Source organism: Ooceraea biroi, chromosome 14 (genome assembly GCF_003672135.1).
Source record: "Ooceraea biroi isolate clonal line C1 chromosome 14, Obir_v5.4, whole genome shotgun sequence".
NCBI classification, from domain to species: Eukaryota; Metazoa; Arthropoda; class Insecta; order Hymenoptera; family Formicidae; genus Ooceraea; species Ooceraea biroi.
Genome location: NC_039519.1, coordinates 7,750,740 through 7,772,741, shown reverse-complemented (window position 1 = coordinate 7,772,741; position 22,002 = coordinate 7,750,740). Strand labels below are relative to the sequence as shown.

The window sequence follows — 22,002 nt, the reverse complement described above, 5'->3', positions numbered from 1 at the left end:
ATTCCTTCGTATTAAAATTCTTTCTCTTCGCTTCATCCCTCTAAATATAGATATTCATAAAGAGTCATCGCTTTTATTTTATTTAACTTTCTATAGATAAGATTGATTCTAATAAAATACTTGATCATGGCAACTAGATGTTATATCTTTCAGAATTCGTGAACGTGTATGAAGCTTTCGCTCTCATCACTGTTAATATATTCTCGAGATGTAGGTCACACGTACATACATACGTATGTACGTATATATACATGCAACGGATTGCAATAATTCTGTTTTTAAAAACAAGAGACGCGGCGTCATCAGGTTACTTTACTTTCTTTTTTCCAAAATATTGCTCAACCGTGCGTTAGTACATGAATCCAATGAAGCGTCCACCGAATCGAGTTTCGAATCTTATTGATGACAAACTTTTGAGTTACAAAATCCTTCAAATGTTACTGATTACACGATAGTGCGAATCAACCCATGCGCGGGTAGACAAAGGGAGCACACGGTCGGCTCAAAGAGGCCAAGATAAATTATAATCTAATCCACAAGAGTTAACCGTAGGCCAATTACAATTCGTTGTGCGTCCGCAGGAAGAGAAGAACGGCATCAGGAACGCGACACATCGTGCACCTCCTACCTTTGAGGCCTTGCGGCAAATGCTGACGGACTGTAAAACCCTCGTCTCTTTAAAAACATGCCGCCGAGAAAACGCGAAGATCTACGACGTCAACCGATCGGGATCGATGGCAAGCACGTACATCCTCGTCAAGCACCCACGGTTAAGTCGTGTTTAAAAAAACATTTAAACAAATATAGAAGTAATACATGAAAATTAACGACAGTTAGTAATTATCATTAATATTAAATACAAATAGCTTATAGCTAATTTTCACTACATTAACAAAACGTTAAATAATTATGAAATACATTGTATACAGGTAATATATAGTAATATATAGGTTCAATTGACGCACTAAATAGATACAAGGATAAAATTGGATTTACAGCACCTATTTTATATTGGCAATAATAAGATCCTAAACTGCCTGATGCGATTCGTCCCTGACGAAACATCGTGGCGCGGAAATAGTGGGGCATTCGAAGATTACGGCTGCTCCTCTGTCATCTGAAACTTCAGTTTAGTTTACCAACGATCCCCGAGTTGCATCCTCTGCCGTAGCCGTGCGCGCAAACTCACGCGGCCCTCGGGAAAACGGAAGAAAGAACGACTGAAGCTGCTATGCAAATAGCGAAGCAATGACGTGAAACGGTTGCGGCAACACCAAGAAGAAGAAACAATCGCGCGCATATTGTGAAAGGAAAAAACACTTTGCACTTGCATTTTCATCTTTTTGCATAGATTTATAAAGTTTATTTCCGTTGCAAAAACATCTTGTAGTGCGAAGAGTGAACAGTTGGAGCACATGCGCGATATCTAACATGCATCCGTGAGAAGCTCGACAACAGCGAATAGGTTAGTGTTTGTAGATTTCACGTGCGTGAGAAAATTAATTACACTAAAATATTTTTTATCGAAATAAAATGAAATATTTATGACGGCAATTTTACTACACAAGTATTAAACTCCTTTATGAGCATTAAAGACTCTGTTTACAAATTTCATCATATAAAAGTCTTTTCGTGCAACGATGCACGTGTTACATTAAGATTCGACATGCACGTTGTGCCTATGTATATAGCGAGTCAAAGGTTTCACTACAAAATATAAACTTCTCTAATCTTGTACGATGATGCTCGTAAATTAAGCTTCTTATTGCTTTAAATGCTTTTTAAACAATTTTTATTTTATAAAAATTAATTAATTTAATTAATATTTATCTAGTGTGTCTCTCTCTTTTACATATTTGAATAAATTCATGATTAACGAATAATACTATTCTCAATTTGCATGATAATTAGTGCGTTCAACAAAAGCGCCTCTGCGAGCGTTAAATTACCTTATTCTGGCCAGACGCCAGAGAAGAGCGCGCGCGGTTAGAGCTCGCTTTAAAGGAGCTAAATTTCGAATTTATACGATCGAGATCTCTCGCTGCGGGAATGTCTTAACCACGGCTTCTCTCTTCACACATTTATGAATAGAGTTTTAAAATGGACGCTATTTATATTAGAAAAGTACTTACTTCTTTCATATTTCAACAAAGCTTTCCAAATTAATGCTCTATTTTCAGCCAGTAATTTGCCACGAGTGTACGGTAACTACGGACACATTTCGTTGCATAGGGATAACTATATGCATATGTATATATAGTTCACTTCGTTATTGAATATCACGTCTCTAGCTAGCATTGACGTGAAGACTGTTAAATGATCGTACGTGGTATGGAGTGGCAGCAGATGCGATTAGTTAGACGCGAAATCGAAAGCATTGCTAGAGTGAGAACAGGGTCGGATTCGAAACGATCGGCAAGCGATTGCCTCAATATACGTATCAAAGAGACGCGACAGGGTGCTCCAGTATGACAGTTTGCGGATGGTAAATTAAATAAATACGGCGATGAACGAGGACTTAAATGCGTCGTAAAAGGGATCGTTTAAACTCGATAAATAAACAGCGCGTAATTGCACAGCACCGATCCTGAGCGAGAGTGACTGCGCGTGCTGTGCGCTTTCGTCGATTCGCCGGGATGCATCCGATTTAATAACGATCCCGCGATTTCACGACGTGATTTCACGGCACAAAAGGGAGCAAATCGCTGATTAGACGGATACGCGCTTTTCCGCGCGGCTAATCTGTTAGCCAAGCATCCTCTCTCGTTAAAAATCTTTTCTTAATAGCAAGGAGACAAAAATTTAAATAGATTTTTTTATATTTTGATCATTTAGTTGATCAGTACTGCTCTATAAGAAGAAATCACTTATAAAATTATGAATGCAGAAGATAGATACGCATGTGTGCACGAGATTACCCCTGTAGAAATGAAAGCGTTTTAACAAACAATCGAGCCATTAGGTAGCGCGCGCGCGCGCGATTCGTTACGCGTTCATTCGTTTCTTCTTCCCAACTTTCCAAATTTTTATGGAAAATTTTGGTGTTAAATTCTGAAATTAAATTTCATATAGAAACAATTAGATACTAACGGAGAAAGAACGGAGTTAATGCCTTATCTTCTGAACGATATCACGTTTCTCAAGACTGTGTACGACTGTCGAGAATGAAAATTGAAGAGTAAAACTCGATAAAAGGAAGGTGTCCGCGAACGGACAACAGCGTTGCAATGTCGTCTTCCCCAGAGGGTAGACTCGCGCGATCACAAAGGAATCGCAAAGAGAAGAGAGAAAAAAAAGTAATATCGCTTGCGCGCATACGTTCCCTTATTGAATGCAAAGCAGCTGATTCACCGCCCGCCGTCGCATTTGTATCGAGACACAGGGACATTTTTAATACTAATTCATCTCGTCCTTTCGCAGACACGTCGATTGAGAGGTGCGCGAGCTGTGAGGAAGGACGAGACGGCGAAAGAGACGCGAAAATGAGATACAAGGTGAGTGCTTCTTTTCGCGCCCGCACGTCTATCATGTATGTCTATCATCCGCTCACAGAATATGGGAACGATGTTGAAGACGACTGAAATAAAATTCTCTCGAATGTCAAATTTCAAATTTGGCTGCCTATTGTTTAATCAATTTGGAGGTGGCTTTTCCTCCTGCCAAAATTTATAATTTCTGTGGCCATTATTGAATTCATAGTATATATAATTCTTTAATTATGCATAATCGACCGCATAAGTAAAAATATTATTATCCAGGTTTTTTTATTTGCGTGTGTATTTGATAAGAATTTTATTACCGCAATATATAAGTGAAAAAGTATAATGTTGAATAAGTTAAATAAATTATTAATAAGAAAAAGAAAAAGATTTTGATTAGTAAATCTTAAATAAATAATGTTTATCTAATTGAACACTTTGTCTCGTCACAAATTTTATTTGAGAAAATAATTATTTTGAATTATTTATAATAATAAAAACTTAATTTTTTCCTTGCACAAAATATGAATAAGAAATACGAAACGAAATAAAGTCGAGCTCAGATTGAAGAGCATGTTCTCGAAATTTGATGCAAATCGTACATACCTTGTATAACGATTGTGTAATGATCTTATTTTACATTTATCTCGCGTGCATGAAGAAGTCAACATAATCGTATATCGTGATTTATTTAAATTAATTCTAATTATCCTGCACGTTAATATCGTAATGACGATGAATGTTGAAATATTTATGTTCGTTGCTAGTGTTCAATTGATTTATGGTTCTATCATCCGATTACCGAATTGAATTGATAGTTTGCAAGTATCTTTTTGGTTATTATATTCCGTCTTTGTCGCACTTTGCTATCGACATACGTTTACACGTCTTGTTTTACGCACCATGTGCGCTCATCTGCATAAAACGTAAGACATGTACGCACCCGCAACCTTGACTTACCATCCTATACGATGCGTAAAATAAGACCATCTATTCCGCGCCAATGTTAATGTCACGAATAAAACTCATGAAGCAAAATACTGGAGTAATTGTATGCAAACTTGTTTTAATGCATGCTTATCCTATATTTTCCAATTATTATTTAATTTACGTTGTATGGCTTTATTCGTATACTTATTTTAACTGGTTTCTTTAATCAAAATCAATTAAGAGAAAAGAGCAAGTTCTACCGTGTTCGATTGTACCTTGCTAGAAAACAGTCGAACATTGTAGAAACCGATTCTGTTTCTTTTGCTTGACAGAGAAAGATTAAAGTAAAACCAGTTACTAACATCAGATATATATCACGCTCAATTCGACGCAGATAGTTAGTCATTCGTGATAAATATTGATTCCTTCCTTTCGTGGCGCAACTTCGCAGTTTACGTATTTTTCTAAATTTAATAGTTCTTCCAATTGGAAATGTCTACGAATGATGAAAGAAGCTGGAAAGCACACCGGTAGAATTTAAAACTAAGCTACGGTTCTAATACTTTCGAGCTTTTGCAATGTTTGAATTAATTTCATCTTATCAACATTTCTTTATACACGAATGACCGCATTTCTTTTTCTTGTTCCGCTCATTTTATCTAATCCTAGTCTTCACGCTATCTACGATATGGGTCACACACGTTGACCCCATATTCTAACGAGATCATCACAGAACCGATTGTTTCTCTAAGAGAAGTGGGCGAAGGAAGTGGAGCGTACGCGGATTCACTAGAAGGCAAGTTAAGAATCACTCGGGAGGTTTGAATCAATATCAAGATCACGTCCGTTCTGGCTTTTGTTCCACAAATTCTCTCCGAGGAAACCGTTAAGTAAAGCAATGTTTGTGATTCAGAATTATCGAGTATATTATATTTCTTAATATTATATAACAAGTGAAATATAATTAAGTTTTATAGCAATCTATAAAGTCACGTTGGCACTATCTCTTTCGTCATTTGTAGACATTCTTCCAACTATGGAGAAACTATTAAATCTGTACAGAGAAATAAACAAGCTCGCGACAAAAGGAACGAAAGAAAAGACGGCTCGTGAGAATCGCCTCAGTCACTCAGCCAGCCAGAAGTCAGTGACCACCTTCTGCTGCTGTAATTGTATTATCAAGTAATAGCGCGATAATGGGTTTTGAGCATCAACAGCCCGACGACACTTACGACTCCCCACATACGCGTAGCGTCGTTGAAATGGGATCCTCTCAATGGCTCATATTGAGGCGTTCCACTTGCGGGGAGAGCAAAACAGCAGGATGCGATGCACAGGCTTCGTGCAGACTCCGAGTGTTGGTTTCTGTTTCGAAGGTAGCCTGCGGATAACCTTCCCTCAACCTACATTTTGCGGCAATTGCAACATTTTGCCGGTGATAGTTGAAGAGAATAATCTCACCGCTTGTTAGATTCGCCATTATCCGTCGAATCGAAACAGCGTACGCTGTCATTCGCTGTCGTGCCTTTTTAGGTGTCCACGGACTCGCTGCGATCTTTCAAACACTAAGAACAATTTAGCAAAAGTGGATATACGTGAAAAATCTTTGAAAATAGTAAGCCGGTAAAACGTATCGGATGTACCCCCATGTGTGAATACGCGCGGCTCAGTAAAACTACGAGCAAATGAAACATTCGTCGCGACGTATATCCGTTACGTGTATATTTTTTCCGCCACGTGAAACGCCACGTTTGCCTCTTCGTCTGAGAACAGATTACGAGTGTAAGGGGTCTCGTGAAAACCTCATCCGAGTCTCTCTCGACGACGGAAATTCTTGAGACGACAGCGAGTGAAGTACCACTACTTCAGCCAGATTTCTAAGTTGAGCCGTTTATTTTGGCAATATAGCACATACATACATGAGATACATAAAACAAAATTCCAGATTGTTCTATTAATTTATTTATTATCCGGACTGCTCAATTTTCTAATGAAATCGCACGAGAATGAAAAATGCTTACGGGAGGATATGGTTATTTCATCTCGAGAAGATAATTATTCGTTCCGCCCGCGCCGCGTACAATGCGATTATTCGCGACAGCGAAGGTCGGCAAGAAATTACGTGATGCGTATAGGTAATTTCTTCATACCCGGCTAATTTTACGCCAAAAACATTAGCATTAATAAAAAACATAATAATGAAGGGGAAACCTACCTCTTCTTGATGGTAAAAGAAAGATTGTGAAATTATTTCATCGATGATGACAATTCTTAGTATGCTGTAAAGTATTCTACGTCGGTACCTTGTATTCCATTTGAAGAATCATAGCAAAGATATGTTATGTCGTAAAAGTTTTATTAATAGCAACAACTAAGTAGAAAAAGTCAATTCTATATTTATTAAAGAATTCGTAAAATTCGTAATCTGCGTTACGTGCATCTGCATTGCAAATTTCTTATATGTCGATTTAATCGAGGCACGACAGAAAAATATGCGGCGTATGATATGGAGACTGAACGATAAAATCACTCGCGTGCCGCGTTGCGATAGCAAAGTCAACGCTTTCGATAACGTCAGATTCGTCTCGTGCGTAATGAGCTGAGAGAAACGCTGATGATAAATAAATACTGCACTACTGGAATATCGCGATGCCATGAGAGCGAGATGACTAATAAAGATTAGGCAAAGGCCCATCACGTCGATTCGCAGCCGATCGGATTGATCAAGAAAGTAAACACTAATAAATCAATCGTGCGTATAATGGGAGCTGAAAATTAAAAACATCTGTTGGTCTTATGGATAAAGTATGATATAATTACCTTTTATTTCACAATCGGTATCTGAGTAGATAAAATATCGGAATAAAAAAGTACTGCTCCAATGTTCAGATAGATACTATAATGATATCACATACATGGAGCGGTTTCATGTGTCGCTTCGCGCGTGTACTTAATTTAACGCTAATGGCTTGAATCGCAAGAATAAAATCTGACTGCGTTGAACGGATGCCAATCATCGAGCCGCGAAGACGTATAATCGGAAATAAATGATGAGATCAATGACAATTGCTTGGGAGTGGTACTACTAATGTAAGAGATGTGTCTGGTTATTGACGTGAACGGAGTATCATTTTCACGATGTCTTTTTCCTAGTCTCTGCGATTTTTCGTGTATCCGATTCTACGATTCACGCAAAGATAATTGAATGTACAAGAATAATAATCAATGAACGTATAATTTTACAACCATTACTTACCGCTATTAAGAATTTAATTGACAGTTATATGATAAGAGGGATACGAATTAATATATTCCAATTACATACAATAAGCATAAAGAATTATTACCTCTTCTTTTGTGTGTATTCTGCACGCGCAAAACATCTTAGAAAATATTTCTTTTGTTCTCTATTCCAGCAAAGTAAAGCAAATTGAAATAGCGAATAGAGGATTGCGCAATTCCGTATGATTTACATGATAGACAGAGAAGAAGAGAAAAAAAACGCGTCGGTCGGAGTGTACTCACGCGCATAGTCCGTTGATTCGATTGATCAAAGCGCGCGTAATGAGAACGTTGTCAGACACGCGCTAATGTGTCTGCACATCGCACGCGGAAAATCAGTTGCTTGGTTAAACGCAATTTACTATTGCAATTATATTCTGTAATGAACGTGCGCTCACGTCATCACAAATATGATAAAAGATAAAGAAAAAAAGAATAATACGGTATAACTGTCGTAAATAATATGGTATAACGGTTGTTTCTTTTTTCCAGGTAAACGACCCGGAAGATAATGAGAGAGACATTGTGGAAAACACAAAAACAAATTCTAGTGTCTCGTGGTAATTAGTATCTTCTTTTGTCAACGAATTAATAATGGTTTTCATTCCATAGCTAATTTACGAGTTTATTCCCAAATTTAAAAGTTTAAAGTAGCTTGGAAATAATGTTGTCAATTATGTTATCTGTTTATCACAGATTGATTGTTACGTTTATATAGATAAATTGTGGTCATTATTACTTGAATTTTTCCGTTATCTTTCGACAGGAATTACAATCAAAGGGATGAAAAGGCGTCGAGTAGCAAAAAAATGAGGCTCGTGATTCTCGTCGTACTGTTGGTGGTAACCGTCATCGCTCTTGTTGCAGCATTGACTCTGCAAATCGCAATTTTCCGGAGGGACCAACACCGAGAGTTGTGTCAAAGCGAGGAATGCATCAAGACAGGTATGTTGTAATTTTTTATTTTAACTAACAATAAGTCCATATTCAATGATAATTCAATGTGTATTTTGCATGGGTTTATAGATTCAGAATTCTAAAGCGTACTGCGAATTCATCAAGGCTAATTATTGTTTACTGTATTATAGCGGCACGTGTGATAGACGCGATGGATAGATCCGTGAATCCCTGCGAAGATTTTTACAACTTTGCTTGTGGAGGATGGATCAACAAGAATCCCATTCCTCAAAGCCAAGGTTTTTCGGATCAGCTAAGCCTGGTCAGAGAGGAACTTTTGGAGAATCTAAGACTATTACTCGAGGAATCGGATGCAGAAACCGATCTCGAGCAGGTGAAAATGGCGAGAGCTTTTTATAGGATCTGCATGGATGCGGGTAAGTAATAAAGATAAATTTATCGAATTTAAAAAACTTCATATCAAGTCGTGAATTAACAATTAAATCGTATTTCTAATAATTCACCTCCATTGACGATAAATTATTCATTAATTGTCGCTTTTTCGTGCACAGAGATGGAATACGCGGAACATTTATATAAGTGTAAATTCGAAAGGCTAAGTTAACTTAACAACACGTCTATTGCGATGTATCATTATCGTGGCGTAATAAAGGCAAATCGATGATTCTATTATCACGTGAAGAAGTAACCGGAACTCGTACTTGTAAGCAATACGGTTGCTGTACAGAGCTGTACGTTTGCGATTATAAATTGGCGATGTTGGAAAAACAAGTGATTTAAATAGAAATTACTAGATAATATTACTAGATTGCTTGATTGTTAAGTCTTTCTGAGTAATTACTATATAGTAAACTTCGTAGAAAATATGATATGTTACGCAATTTATACTAGACTTGGAAACATTTATCTTATTATCTCGTAGTCTCAAATAGAAAATATTTCTAGTCCATTTATTATCAAATTGCAGCGAGTGTCGAGGCCTTGGGACTAGAACCCATTTATGAAATATTCGATAAGCTAAATTTACCGAAGGATCCACCGATGCCAGGCAAAATATTTTCTTTTGATATATCGAGAATAGTAGGTACAGCACGTAGGATGCTGGGTCTCAATCTTTTTGTTCATTTTTATATCAGCGAGGACATTAAAAACACCACAAGGAATCGAATAATGGTAAGAATATTAAGAGATTTTATGTTAGAAATTTTAATCAAGATAAAATACATATAATAGGATATCCAATGATTATCCAGAAAGTTATTTTTCTAAAAAATGAAGAAACTATTTTATTCGGAAATACACACAAAACACTTTTCTTCTATATGAAAATCGAAAGCATATAAAGCTATAGCATTTTGCAAAATATTTTTTTTAATTTTTATTCCAAGATCTTTGTGAAATTTTTCTAGCAAAAAAGGAAAAATAGTAAATTCTTGGAATTACGTCTTTCTAATATTGAGTCATTCAATTTAGTAGAATTTCTTATCATGAGCGATACGATATATAAAATGGAGTCTATTTGTTTACAATAATGTTCCAACAAATAATAAAGCAAATAATAAAGCAAATAATAAAGCAAATGAAATATTTTTAGATGGAGCAAGTAACTCCGATATTTAATGAGCATTACTTATTGGATTCATCACGATTTCAGTCGGAATTGAAAGAGTATAGGAAGTACATAAAATCCATGGTCGAAACCGCGGGAGCTGGTAACACGAGTGCCAATTACGCTAACGATATTTTAGAATTCAGTACCAAAATCGCCAAGGTAAAAATGCTTTACGCTTGTCTAAACCGTAATAGATTTTGCTTAATAGATTAATTTTTAATTTCACGTTTCGAATTTCGCTAAATGCCCCAAGTTTTTTATTAAACATTTTTTATAAAAATCTTGTTAAAAGATTACCACGGGTCAATCAGTTCGATTGAATAATCGACTTGAATGTTAAACGACTATTTTTATTACTCTGCATTATTTGGCAACTGCCAATAAAAGTCACCGTTTCAGGAATATATTTAATTGCTTGAAATTCTTTTACAATTAGATTATGCAGACAGATGAGGAACGTCGCAGCCCAGACCATCTCCTTCATGACGTAACAATTGATGAACTGCAACAGCTCACCGATCTGCATGCGCAAGAGGTATGATAGCATCGATTCTCTATTTAATGCAAGTTTAAAAAGTAACAATCATTGTTAAATTATCACGAAAATCATTGCTGTTCTTTTTAAGTGTAAACTTGATATTTTGATTTCGTAAGTTTTATCATGATTTTATTATTACTCCTTATACACACGTACACAAGCATAGGTATGTAAGCATATGTAAGCTGAAGTAAAGTTGTCAATAACTTAAAAGATAAACATTGTTTCTAAATTACACGCCTGATTATATCTGTGAAATATTATTACAGTGGAATTGGACGACGTATATGGAAGCCATATTCGAGGACACGAATGTTACGATAAATCCGGCTGTAGATCGAGTTATTCTAACGGATCTGCGATATCTACAAGAACTACCAGTGCTGCTGTCTGTTACACCATCTATCACAATAGGTATGTCTAATCTCCGCTATTTGCCACTCGGCACTCGTAATCTACGCAAATTACATCGCATTTCGTTGCTCTTATCTCTATCAGGACTACTCGTGTTCGTTATGCAAAAGAATCCTATACGTTCATAACGCGGAAGCCCCTTCTTTGCATTCGTACACCACAACGCGATCATATAAGCTTTTCCAATAATCATTTCATCGTCATTACATCGTCTGGATCATTTTTGCATTTTAAATAGATAGAAATGAGGAAGAGAATTATATATTTTGTTATACCTACTACATTAGCACTTTAATTAAAAATATTTCGTAATGGAGGAGAGCTTTTTCAATCTAATTATGAAACATTAAAATATTGGAAAATGAAGACGCTTAGAAGCCGTGATACCGGATAGATTGTTGACGTCAATAATCGCGACCCGTGGTATCGCTATCGAGTGCGAAGTAACCCGCCCGGGAGATAGAAAAGACATGGAGAAAAGATGAGAGCAAATGGGGCCACGGAGGTCGAGAGCTATCGGTGCTTCCGATGTTTGCTTTGCATACGTACGTTTCGCGTACGTCCACTTGATATCTGCTAAAAGCTACAAGTCATTAATGCAACTGCTTCTCTTTTTGTTATCTGTACGATAATATTATTATATTATGCCTTGCCGATTTTTTTCAGTCCGATTCGTATGGTGGGGTGTATACTCGTACGTCGCCCCGCTAACGTTGCAAAGGTTTCGCGACCTTGCTTTCGAGTTCTTACAGAAGGTCTTCGGATTGAAGGAGAAGACACCGCGCTGGAAGGAATGTGCTACGAATGCCAATGCAAATTTCGGCATGGCGCTGAGCAACGTTTATGCGCGGAAACATTTCAACGAACAGGCGCAAGAAAAGGTTTGCGCATGATTATATGTAATAATTATTATTTATATAATGAAATTTGCGTTCAACTGATTACTGAATTCTTTCTTTAACGTAAATTTAAACAATCAATTAAACACATGAAATAATGAAGAAGTCGAATCTCGTTTTGCAAGAGTATTTTCTAATTTCAATAGTACAATGTAAATATCGAGTCGAATATAATATTTGTGAAATATTTAGCAAATTATAGTAGCAATGTAATAAAAGAGTTGAATGAAATTTTAAATGTAAGAAGAAAGGACAATGTCAAATTAAAAGTTGATTAATTAATTACTAATGTTAAACAATTGATAAATGAATAAGTGTAAAATGTAAAAGAATAGCATATTTTATAACAATTGATTACTGACATTTACATTTTTATCAATAGGCATTGAAGATGTTATTGGATATTAGGACAGCGTTCGACGAGATGGTTACAGAGTTGGACTGGATGGACGTTGATACGAAAGCTCGTACCCATAAAAAATTATCCGCGATGAGACCGTTCGTTGGTTTTCCCGATTGGATAACGAGTGCAGAAGAGATGGACAGATATTATGAAGGAGTAAATATTCGAAACATTGCTTGTACATACTTTTAATCCTATTGCAAACTACAATTTCGAATTTGTTTAGGCGGAGATTATTGAGAAAAAATTATTCGCAACTTTCATGCAATTGATTGACGTGGCGATGAGGAAGAATTTGAACAAACTGCGCGAGGAGCCCGACCGAAGCAGATGGATATCGTCAGGCACGACAGTAAACGCATTTTATAGTGCCACATTAAATTCAGTCAGTAAGTACCTAATTTCATAACTAATCCTAGTTATGATAGTCTGTAATCATTCTTTCAGATACTGATTTAATTATCCGAATTATGAAGCAGAAAATTTAAAACAAAATGTGATCTTAGCTTTTCCAGCTGGTATCCTGCAGCCCCCATTTTATGGCAATGGATTAGAGTACGTAAATTATAAATAAATTTATAATATTATACACAGGATTATTATACATGAACTCATATTTTATCTATCCAGGCTCTGATGAAAGTGATTTTAAAACATTTGATCAGCGGTTGCATCATACGTAACGGTTGCACATTTGACATTTCAGTTATGATCACCCAAAATTTCAAGGCGCTAGCCATATCTCATTAGCCTTGACACTAAATGTGGATAGTATCTTATTGTTCATCCTTCGTCGAAAAAATACTATAGATTTTATGCTTAACAATTTACAGGTTTTAATCAACGTACATACATACACGTAGATACACACACACACACACACACACACACACACACACAGAGGATAGAATTTTACATATATTCTCAAACAAGTATAAACTCACAAAAATAAAATAAAACTCTCTAAAAAACAAATCTAAAATTGCCGTTAATGTAAGCTATTAAGCAATTTTAATCATTCAAATGTACAGGTCTATCAATTACGGCGCTATGGGTGCAATGATGGGTCACGAGTTTACGCATGGTTTCGACGACCAAGGTGCGTGATAGACGATGCAATATAAAATGTTTGTTGCTTAATATCAATCGCAGTCATCTATCTTCTTCCTGTTCAATCCTAAAAATACATATGCAGAAAAATTATTTAAAATTACGCACGACCTTTCTGTGTCAGGCCGCAGGTACGACGAGAACGGCAATCTCCGACAATGGTGGAGCAACAAGACATTACAGCATTATCATGAGGAAGTAGAGTGCATGATCAGGCAGTATGGTAGTTATCATTTGCCAGAGTTAGGCGATAATTTCACGGTGAGCATCGAAGATGGTGAAAGAGTTCATTGTTCGGTGGGAGTACCGAAAAAAAAATCAGTCAAGGCGTTTCTCGTTTACTCAACTGCTCGTCGATTTTTAGGTAAACGGTATCAATACCCAGAGTGAAAATATCGCTGACAATGGCGGCATTAGACAAGCTTATAGGGCGTATCAGAGACTGATCGCGCGTGACCCGTACCAGCAAGCTCTGCCTGGTCTTGTTGACTATAGCAATGAGCAATTATTTTTCTTGGGTTTTGCCCAGGTAAGATATAATCTTTTGTCAGAAACAATCAGACCTTTAATATTTCATGAAAAGACGAATACGAAGACAATAGCCAAATAGTTATTTAGTTTTAACTTCCCACTGGGGTACCCAACGTCGAACATTTAGTTAAGAAAACATCAAGGAACCTATGCATAGGACAATTTGAAAGAGAAAGTAGTTTGTAAAATATTCGCTTGTGAAAAAAGATTACATTAATTGGAATGTACATAAAAGCTAGTAATCTGACAAACCCTCCGCCTGGAAGATAAATAGGTATTTATCTTCCTGTATCTATTAAAAAGATACGAATTTGGGAATAAATAACATAAATAACATGTTTGCCAAACCGAAAATTGATATCGTAACAAGTTTTACATAGATCTAGAGATTAATGGAAGCTTTCTTAGACGGGTGTTTTTTGTCAGATAAATAAAAGTTTATTTGTAAAGATCTATGTACAGATTGCGTCATGAGAATGTAAATTCGGTGCATAAATGCCGACAGTCGTCATTTACAATTTCTTTACAGGTTTGGTGCGGCAACTACACCTACGGAGCGTTAAAGACGAAAATAATAGCGGATGTTCACGCGCCGAACCGTTTTCGAGTGATCGGTGCGCTGTCGAACAACTTGGAATTTGCGAAAGCGTGGAAGTGTCCTATCGGTAGTCGAATGAATCCATCGCACAAGTGTATTTTGTGGTAGATGCTTTCCGCATTGTTCCGAGTGATGCAAACGCGATAGCGCCAGAGACTGTTATCTTATTGGAGCGTGTAATTTCAGGCGCATTCATGCAGTGATAAATCTCGGAAATTGTAAATAGATTGATTTACAATCACGGGACTAAGCGAGTAATTCAGTACACTTAGGCACTCTATTTTTAGTCTTAGGTTTGTTAGGTGTAAATATCACACGAAACAAGAAAATAATAACTTTTATAAAGTTCTTTAAATTGGATAATTAAATATTGGATCCTAATTTGTCTTTGTTTTCGTTATCCTTCTCTTTTTCTTCTTTGATACCACTGTAACTGTACTTTTTTCTGCATCAACTTTCTTCTTTATTTTTCTAGATGGAGCATCTTCGCCGTCTGTCAATTTTATTTTATGCTTCTTACGAGGGACAGATGGTTCTTCGATCTTGTTAATCTTCTTTACTGGCAAAGCGACTTGTAAAGCACAATCGGCTTCTTTTCGCTTCTTATTAAAATTTGTCTCGCTTACTTTAGACACCTTCTTCTTTTTCTGAGGTTTAGCAACCTCTGCAATGTCTGACGATCTGTCTCTTTTCTTCTTTGAAGGGGCAGTCTTTTTTAAATCTTTCGTTTCGAAAGGTTTCTTCTTTACATGCTGAATATTAGCGTCTGAAGAAGCATCTTCTATTCTAGCTCTCTTCTTTTTACGTTTGCTTTTTGACGCCTTTGTCTGGGAATCTGTAACTTCCCAGTCATCGGCATAGTCAACAATGACTTGTTGCTTCAGTCTGAGCTTGCTCTCCTTTCTTACTTCGTTCTCTTCCTCTAACTTGACTTCTGTCTCTTGCGTTAGATTCCGGCAAGCTTGTGCCAAAGAAAGGCAAGTGATCCTGGCGCCACAATTAACGGTTTGCAGGATATTCAAACCATGCTTGTTGTATCTCCAAAGTTTGATTTCTCCAGAGCTGGATGCACTAACCAACAAATCGTTCGTATGCGCGATACATTTCACTCTCATGTCATGTGCCGTTGTGTCCATTATCTGAGCCGCTTTGAGATCACAAAACTTGATTTGCCCGTTTTCGAGACCGACCGCGATCAAGTTGTCTTTTAAGAATTCCGCGCAAATCACTTTGGAATCGAATTTAATTTCTTTTTCTATCCCCGCCGATTCCACCGAATACAAATATATCTTGAGATTGACACCTAATAGATATTTCTCGCCGTTTGGACTCCATTTGATAATCGTGACGTACCTTGCGTCAAACTTCAATTTTGGTACTAAGTTAATAGCATAAGCTTGCCTGCCTTTAATCAGATTCCACGTTCTCAGCACACCGTCAGCTCCAGTGGACAATGCCAACTTTCCTGTTGGATGAATAGCCAAGGCGTTGACAGCCGAACCTTTATGTGCTTTCGGCCAGTGTTTCTCGGTCTGCCAATTGCCGCAACGAATGGCAGCTATACTGCCATCGTTACTACACGTAAACAGATGCGAGTTCTCCGGAGTGAACGCAATGCAATTAATAGTATCTGTAAAGAGAAAATTCATTTCTATTGAAATATCAGATCGAGCGTGAATTCATTTGTCACGAGTGTGGAAACATTTTACGTACCGTTATGATGTATCAATTTGCCACACTCTCTCCTATGACGCATGTCGTACAGGCATACTGTCTCATCAGCTCCAGCAGAAGCTAAGTAATATTTACTACTGGAAACACTGCGTATGCTCGCGGAATGGCTATGTGTCGCAAAACTCTTTTCCATTTTATATTCCTGAAGATAAGGAAATTTCTTAAAATTAATTTAACTAGTAAAACTAAATGAAAGAAAGAACTAAAAAAAAAGTATATTAAAATGGAAAATTTGTCTCTTTTCCTTTTTTGAGAAACTAATATCGATGTGTGGCATATTTTGAATTATTTAATATTGTATATTGTATATTTATAATCACATTGTAATTCAAATATTGTACTTATTTCAGACATATTAGCGTATGAGAGCAAGAAATAATATTTTGAGAACAAATCTAACAGCCTTTTGTGCAAATATTGTTAATAAATGATCTTGAAAACGTAATGACAAATTAATAGCATGTGTGTCAATTGTGGAAACGTTTATAAACGTGCCTTGATAAACTATTCGAAGAATGTTTACCGTAGTCTTTTTTCATATTTAAATTTTTGTGCAATCAGTGCAGAGTTTCAACAATTGCAACGGTAAAACCGATCTTAAAACCGTGAAATAATCAACAATGAAACATAACCTGTACATACGATGCGGCGAAATTAACTTACATTTACGATATTGATCACTTTATACCCGAGGAGATATTGCTCATATGTTCCAACGATGATTTCAAACGGATCCTGCAATCTCGAATCTAACTGCATTTTGTTTCTTTATTTTATTACTATTAATGCGATAAATTCTCGCACGTGTATACACCGCGCGGCGTGAAACGTGAGAGCGCGAAAGGTGGTGAACGTGAAACCCAGTAAAGTCATAAAATCCGTTCGTCAGAGAACAGACTGTCACGCCACGTTACGATTTACGAAGCTTCTGGAACTTTGTACGTTCAGTAACGTAGGAATCATTCTGTGCCATACGACTCCCTACTTTTGGTTTTGTCATTAAATTATCCTGGGGGAACAAAACTAATTATTCGAATTAAATTTTTGTATAAAATTATAAACATTTTAATTAGTTAATCAAATTAAAATATGAAAAATTTTTGTTTTTAATTTCCTTCATTTTGTAAATATGTGTATGATTTATAGCGAATTGAATTTTAATAAAAAGAAACATGATGACAAACTGTATTAAAAATCGAATTTCGAGTAAACTTTAATATAAAATCTAACAAATTGGTAGCAATCATAAACAAAAGAGATTTTGAAAGTTGGAATTTGGAAAGTTGGAAACGTATGAAAAATAAATAGATTTAACTAAAAATTGCAGATAGATAATATAATATACTATAATATCATCAGAGTAAGTGATCAAAATTTCGAACGTAGTTTAGAAACAGATTAATCACAAAATTTCTAATTCACACAAAATCTATTCGACTTTCACGATTAATCCGCTGCCAATCTATTATTATAGGCTCAATAGTTAACTGCATATCCGTTTAATTTTCAAATCTGCAATCATATATATTTTCTATTCTTGCTCGAGTTTGTTATATTATATGTGTGTTAAATTATCTCTGTATATAAGTTCTTTTAATTATCTGCAGACAGATGTACTTGTATCAGTGTAGTTGATAACGTTCCTGAGCAAATATTTGTGTGAGATAAGACAAACGGTTTAAACGCGCGTAGCGCAGCGCGGGGAGACGGTTCGCAGATGTCGTTCAGACTCGAGACAGTTATCGCATTGTTATTGCCGCATTATTGTACATACAAGTATAGTGCGAATAATTCACGACGATGATAAACTTAATAATTACCGACATGGAAGTGTGGGATATAAGATTTCCCACATCAGAGAAAAAAGATGGAAGTGATGCAATGGTATGTATCTGTTATTACTTAATTAGTAATATTAAATTAATAATAGAATACTAAATATAATAAGAAATGCAAATTAAATCGGTGCTGGTTTTGAAGAAATTGAACTTTTATAATACCGAATGAAATAATACCCCGTGTACTAATTGTGTACTAATTTATCATTATTATCTTACTTAATGATAAAACTCGTTTTGATAATAGCTTTATTTGTATAGCTCTTTTCAAGTTTTATTTATAAATCAATTATTATATATTATAACAACATTACTAATTGTCGTTTACAACAGCATCCTGATCCTGATTATTCCTGTACGTACGTAGTGCTCAAAACTAACCAACAACGTTATAAAGGATATGGTCTTACGTTTACTCTAGGGAGAGGAAATGAAATTGGTATATTATTTATTGCATTTATATTGCAAATATATATTGTAAACAATATGCTCCTTCTTTTCTCTGTTTACATTACATAATAATTTCTCGTAGTGGCGGAAGCATGTCACTCCCTGTTCCCGTTAGTAAAAGGCCATACTACAACAAAAATTTATAGTGGCTTTGGAATCTTCTGGAGAAAGTTAACAAGCGATTCGCAGTTGAGATGGGTAATGTAAAACGATATGCACGAAACAAAAGATAAAGAATTTTGTAATTGGAATGAATTTTAGATTGGACCCGAGAAAGGTGTCGTGCACCTAGCTACGGCAGCCATCGTAAACGCATTGTGGGACCTGTGGGCACGTATCGAAGATAAACCTGTATGGAAGCTTCTGGTAGACATGACACCGGACGAACTTGTCTCGACCATGGATTTCAGATACATGTAAACAAAAACTGTTTTATAAAGTGTTTTCTAAGCGCTGGAAAGAGGAAATTTCGAATGGATATACATATATATATTTCTATGCAGTAGAGACACGGTGACTGAGGAGTACGTGAAAGGCAAGCTGAAACAAAACGAGCCGCGTAAAAAGGAACTTGAAGAGACGATTCGGCAAACGGGATATCCGGCGTACACAACTCAGGCCGGATGGTTGGGCTATACCGACGAAAAAGTTGAAGAACTTTGTAGAAAATCCGTTCAAGACGGTTTCAAAGGTTTCAAATTGAAAGTAGGGAGGAATCTGGCGGACGATATGAGAAGGTGCAAAATAGTACGGGAAGTCATAGGCTACGAGAACAAACTGATGCTAGATGCGAATCAAGTTTGGGATGTGGATGAAGCGATAACTTGGATGGAAATGTTAGCGAAATATTCTCCTTTCTGGATAGAGGAACCGACGTCTCCCGATGACGCTTTGGGACACGCCGAGATACGAAAGAAGTTGAAAACTCACGATATCGGAATAGCTAGTGGCGAAATGTGCGCAAATCGCATTGTGTTCAAGCAATTCCTGAAATGTAACGGGATGGACTTTTGTCAAGTCGATGCAGCGAGGATCGGCGGGGTTAACGAGCTCCTAGCTGTGTACTTTATGGCAGAAAAGGCAGGAGGTAAGTTTACAATGATGAATGATCACTGACTTTTGTTATCTTGGAGGACAAGTTTTCAGAAAGTTTTCTGAAATTCAGATCAATTTATACGAAACGTACGCTCAGCTAAACGAAATGTATATGTATAATATGAAATAATATGAAAAATTCTTTCCTCTATAGTACCAGTTTGCCCGCATACCGGTGGAGTAGGCCTGTCTGAGATGATTCTACACCTTCAGATATGGGACTACATTTGCTTAAGTCAGACCGATGAAAATCGCATGATAGAATATGTAGATCAACAGCATGAGCACTTTCGATATCCTAACGAAGCATCACACGGCGTGTACCAAGTGCCTATGGCTCCTGGATATTCGACTGAACTAAAACAAGAGTCCATTCAGGACTTTATTTATTCAACTAGTAACTCGTCTCAACGATTCCAAGATTTAATGATGCAAAAGAAGATGAAGAAAATTAAACGAGTTGAAACTTCACTAACAGAAAAAAAAGAAGAAAAACAAACGGATGAAAAAAAAGATGAAACAAATTAAATAAATAAATGAACCTATATAAAATTCGTTTTCGTAAAAATAATGTGCATGAAAGCAATATATTTGTTTTAACAAGAGTTGTCAAATGTATCTACATTGTTTACTATCTAATACGAAAACAATCATGTAACAATCATTTCTTAATTTAGGATCTGTTTCTGATCAATCTAATAGATCTTACAATAAATATTATTATTTGTACAGTTATTGAATAATAGTCCATCATCATGTGCAAGCTATTAGATAAAATTATTATTTCATTTCTTGTTATTAAGAAAAACGATACCAGATAGCTAATTAGATAATCGCATCCTTACAAACATTATTTATAATTTTCCATTAATTTTCCAGACGAGATTTGACATAGTCTGTCTGCAAAAGAGAAGAGATAACGATACAACAGAGAGTTGAGAGGTGATTTATATTGAATAAATCTACTTACACTCACAAACCAGTAAGAATTAGGGTTAAACATCATTTTCTTCATCATGTTCATATTTTCTATTGGTGAAATAACATGTAGATGCAAATGATCAATCGTATTAAATGGTGGCCAATGAAATCCTGTTCGTATCGATGCAGGATCGAGACCCAATCTTTCCGAGATTGCGTCTACTGTAGCAACAATCTTGTCAACTGAAATCCAGATACAATTGCAAAATAGTACGATATTATCTGACAATTTTCAAATTTGATACTACTTTGATTTACACATTATTAACTGTTATAGCTCGTAGAGACAAACAAAAGGGAGTCAAAATAAATGCTGTGCCAAACTCTATTAACTGTTCTACCAAGTGACACAGTTATTTGATTTGATAAAAATCATCAATCAGCATGTATGGATATATCATTAATAATAAATATTAAACATTAATGTTCATAAATCAATATATCAAAAAGATGATTGGACATACTTGATAGATTTGGCTTCCAAGTTTGAGTTACTTTTTGGTCTCAAAGTGGAGAAAATGAAAGTGAGAGAAAACTACACCGTGGCTACTGGCCGGAGAAGCCAGTTGTTACAAATCCAGTTGTAAATGAATATGTAAAACATGTTACATACGTATAAAACTTACAGAGTTCAGAATCTTGAGGCTCAAGTACTTTTGCATTGCGTATATGTTTGTTTGGCAATATTAAATAATGATGCGTTGACGCTGGATTAATATCCTTAATGCATGTAACGTCATCATCCTATAATATAATAAAAATAATTAATTGTTTTATATCTGAAACATTATTAAAATAGTACTATGATAGCACAGTGCTGTCAATACATTGAATGTAGGAATGCGCAGAGTTTACTTTTATGCAATAATAATAATCGTATCTAACATGAATAAATTAAATGAAGTATCTAAAATTGCATTGATACTTCTCTCAACAGTCGTTTAACAATTTTTTTTTCTCAGCTGTCAGAAAGGCACCTTTAAGGTTAACTTTTCATACCTCGTATATTTTTTCTCCAGGCTCCTCGTTCCGTATAATTTTGCAAAAAATGCAATTTCTTCCTTGTATAGCCATTAAAATTTACGTAAAATAACTGATGTAAACGTAACACGTAACACGTATCACAGAATCCAAATTACTGGAGTATCATCTCTCAACCTGCATATATACACGTCATGATACGTCATCGT

The 22,002-nt window shown here is 35.9% G+C and overlaps 3 protein-coding genes and 1 long non-coding RNA gene across 7 annotated transcripts; 2 read left to right on the top strand and 2 right to left on the bottom strand.

The window, feature by feature from the left end:
- The first annotated feature begins 140 nt into the window (after positions 1-140).
- LOC105283037 (neprilysin-4) lies at positions 141-15,093 on the top strand. 3 transcript variants are annotated; one of them, XM_011345484.2, is made up of 17 exons: positions 141-1,465; positions 3,421-3,494; positions 8,184-8,251; positions 8,458-8,636; positions 8,780-9,025; positions 9,577-9,782; positions 10,204-10,380; positions 10,658-10,756; positions 11,029-11,173; positions 11,840-12,054; positions 12,455-12,631; positions 12,702-12,864; positions 12,982-13,030; positions 13,507-13,574; positions 13,710-13,846; positions 13,950-14,114; positions 14,646-15,093. In XM_011345484.2, the coding sequence occupies exons 2-17, from the start codon at positions 3,483-3,485 to the stop codon at positions 14,820-14,822; spliced, it is 2,283 nt and encodes a 760-aa protein (XP_011343786.1). In that variant the 5' UTR covers positions 141-1,465; positions 3,421-3,482; the 3' UTR covers positions 14,823-15,093. The 3 variants fall into 3 exon arrangements, with proteins under 3 accessions (XP_011343786.1, XP_011343788.1, XP_011343785.1); XM_011345483.3 differs by lacking the exons at positions 141-1,465; positions 3,421-3,494 and adding an exon at positions 5,177-5,785; XM_011345486.3 differs by lacking the exons at positions 141-1,465; positions 8,184-8,251 and having other exon boundaries at positions 3,439-3,494.
- On the bottom strand, positions 828-3,414 carry LOC109611223. Its single transcript, XR_003407457.1, has 2 exons — positions 2,133-3,414; positions 828-2,071 (listed from the first exon to the last, which is right to left on the bottom strand). It is a non-coding gene; the product is annotated as an uncharacterized LOC109611223 (long non-coding RNA).
- Positions 14,882-21,997, bottom strand: LOC105283039 (p21-activated protein kinase-interacting protein 1-like). Of its 2 annotated transcripts, XM_026975116.1 has the most exons (5): positions 21,812-21,997; positions 21,439-21,556; positions 20,802-20,995; positions 16,428-16,590; positions 14,882-16,344 (listed from the first exon to the last, which is right to left on the bottom strand). In XM_026975116.1, exons 1-5 carry the CDS (start codon positions 21,884-21,886, stop codon positions 15,092-15,094), a joined length of 1,803 nt encoding a protein of 600 aa, XP_026830917.1. In that variant the 5' UTR covers positions 21,887-21,997; the 3' UTR covers positions 14,882-15,091. The 2 variants fall into 2 exon arrangements, with proteins under 2 accessions (XP_026830917.1, XP_011343791.1); XM_011345489.3 differs by lacking the exons at positions 20,802-20,995; positions 21,439-21,556; positions 21,812-21,997 and adding an exon at positions 17,112-17,455.
- Positions 17,621-20,596, top strand: LOC105283040 (mitochondrial enolase superfamily member 1). The gene is made up of 6 exons (XM_026975117.1): positions 17,621-18,332; positions 18,620-18,725; positions 18,819-18,934; positions 18,998-19,152; positions 19,240-19,823; positions 19,986-20,596. Exons 1-6 carry the CDS (start codon positions 18,249-18,251, stop codon positions 20,357-20,359), a joined length of 1,419 nt encoding a protein of 472 aa, XP_026830918.1. The 5' UTR covers positions 17,621-18,248; the 3' UTR covers positions 20,360-20,596.
- Positions 21,998-22,002: the final 5 nt, after the last annotated feature.

What these genes read in the sequence shown, in the direction of transcription:
- LOC105283037 (XM_011345483.3), top strand. Translation starts at nt 5,606, where the DNA reads ATGGGTTTTGAGCATCAACAGCCCGACGACACTTACGACTCCCCACAT. An exon ending in TACACCATCTATCACAATAG is followed by an intron (nt 11,174 to 11,839) that starts GTATGTCTAATC and finishes GATTTTTTTCAG; the next exon opens with TCCGATTCGTATGGTGGGGT. An exon ending in TGCCACATTAAATTCAGTCA is followed by an intron (nt 12,865 to 12,981) that starts GTAAGTACCTAA and finishes ATGTGATCTTAG; the next exon opens with CTTTTCCAGCTGGTATCCTG.
- LOC105283039 (XM_026975116.1), bottom strand. Translation starts at nt 21,886, where the DNA reads ATGGCTATACAAGGAAGAAATTGCATTTTTTGCAAAATTATACGGAAC. An exon ending in GCCTCAAGATTCTGAACTCT is followed by an intron (nt 20,996 to 21,438) that starts GTAAGTTTTATA and finishes TCTGGATTTCAG; the next exon opens with TTGACAAGATTGTTGCTACA. An exon ending in CAAATTGATACATCATAACG is followed by an intron (nt 16,345 to 16,427) that starts GTACGTAAAATG and finishes TTCTCTTTACAG; the next exon opens with ATACTATTAATTGCATTGCG.
- LOC105283040 (XM_026975117.1), top strand. Translation starts at nt 18,249, where the DNA reads ATGATAAACTTAATAATTACCGACATGGAAGTGTGGGATATAAGATTT. An exon ending in AGGGAGAGGAAATGAAATTG is followed by an intron (nt 18,726 to 18,818) that starts GTATATTATTTA and finishes AATTTCTCGTAG; the next exon opens with TGGCGGAAGCATGTCACTCC. An exon ending in TATGGCAGAAAAGGCAGGAG is followed by an intron (nt 19,824 to 19,985) that starts GTAAGTTTACAA and finishes TTTCCTCTATAG; the next exon opens with TACCAGTTTGCCCGCATACC.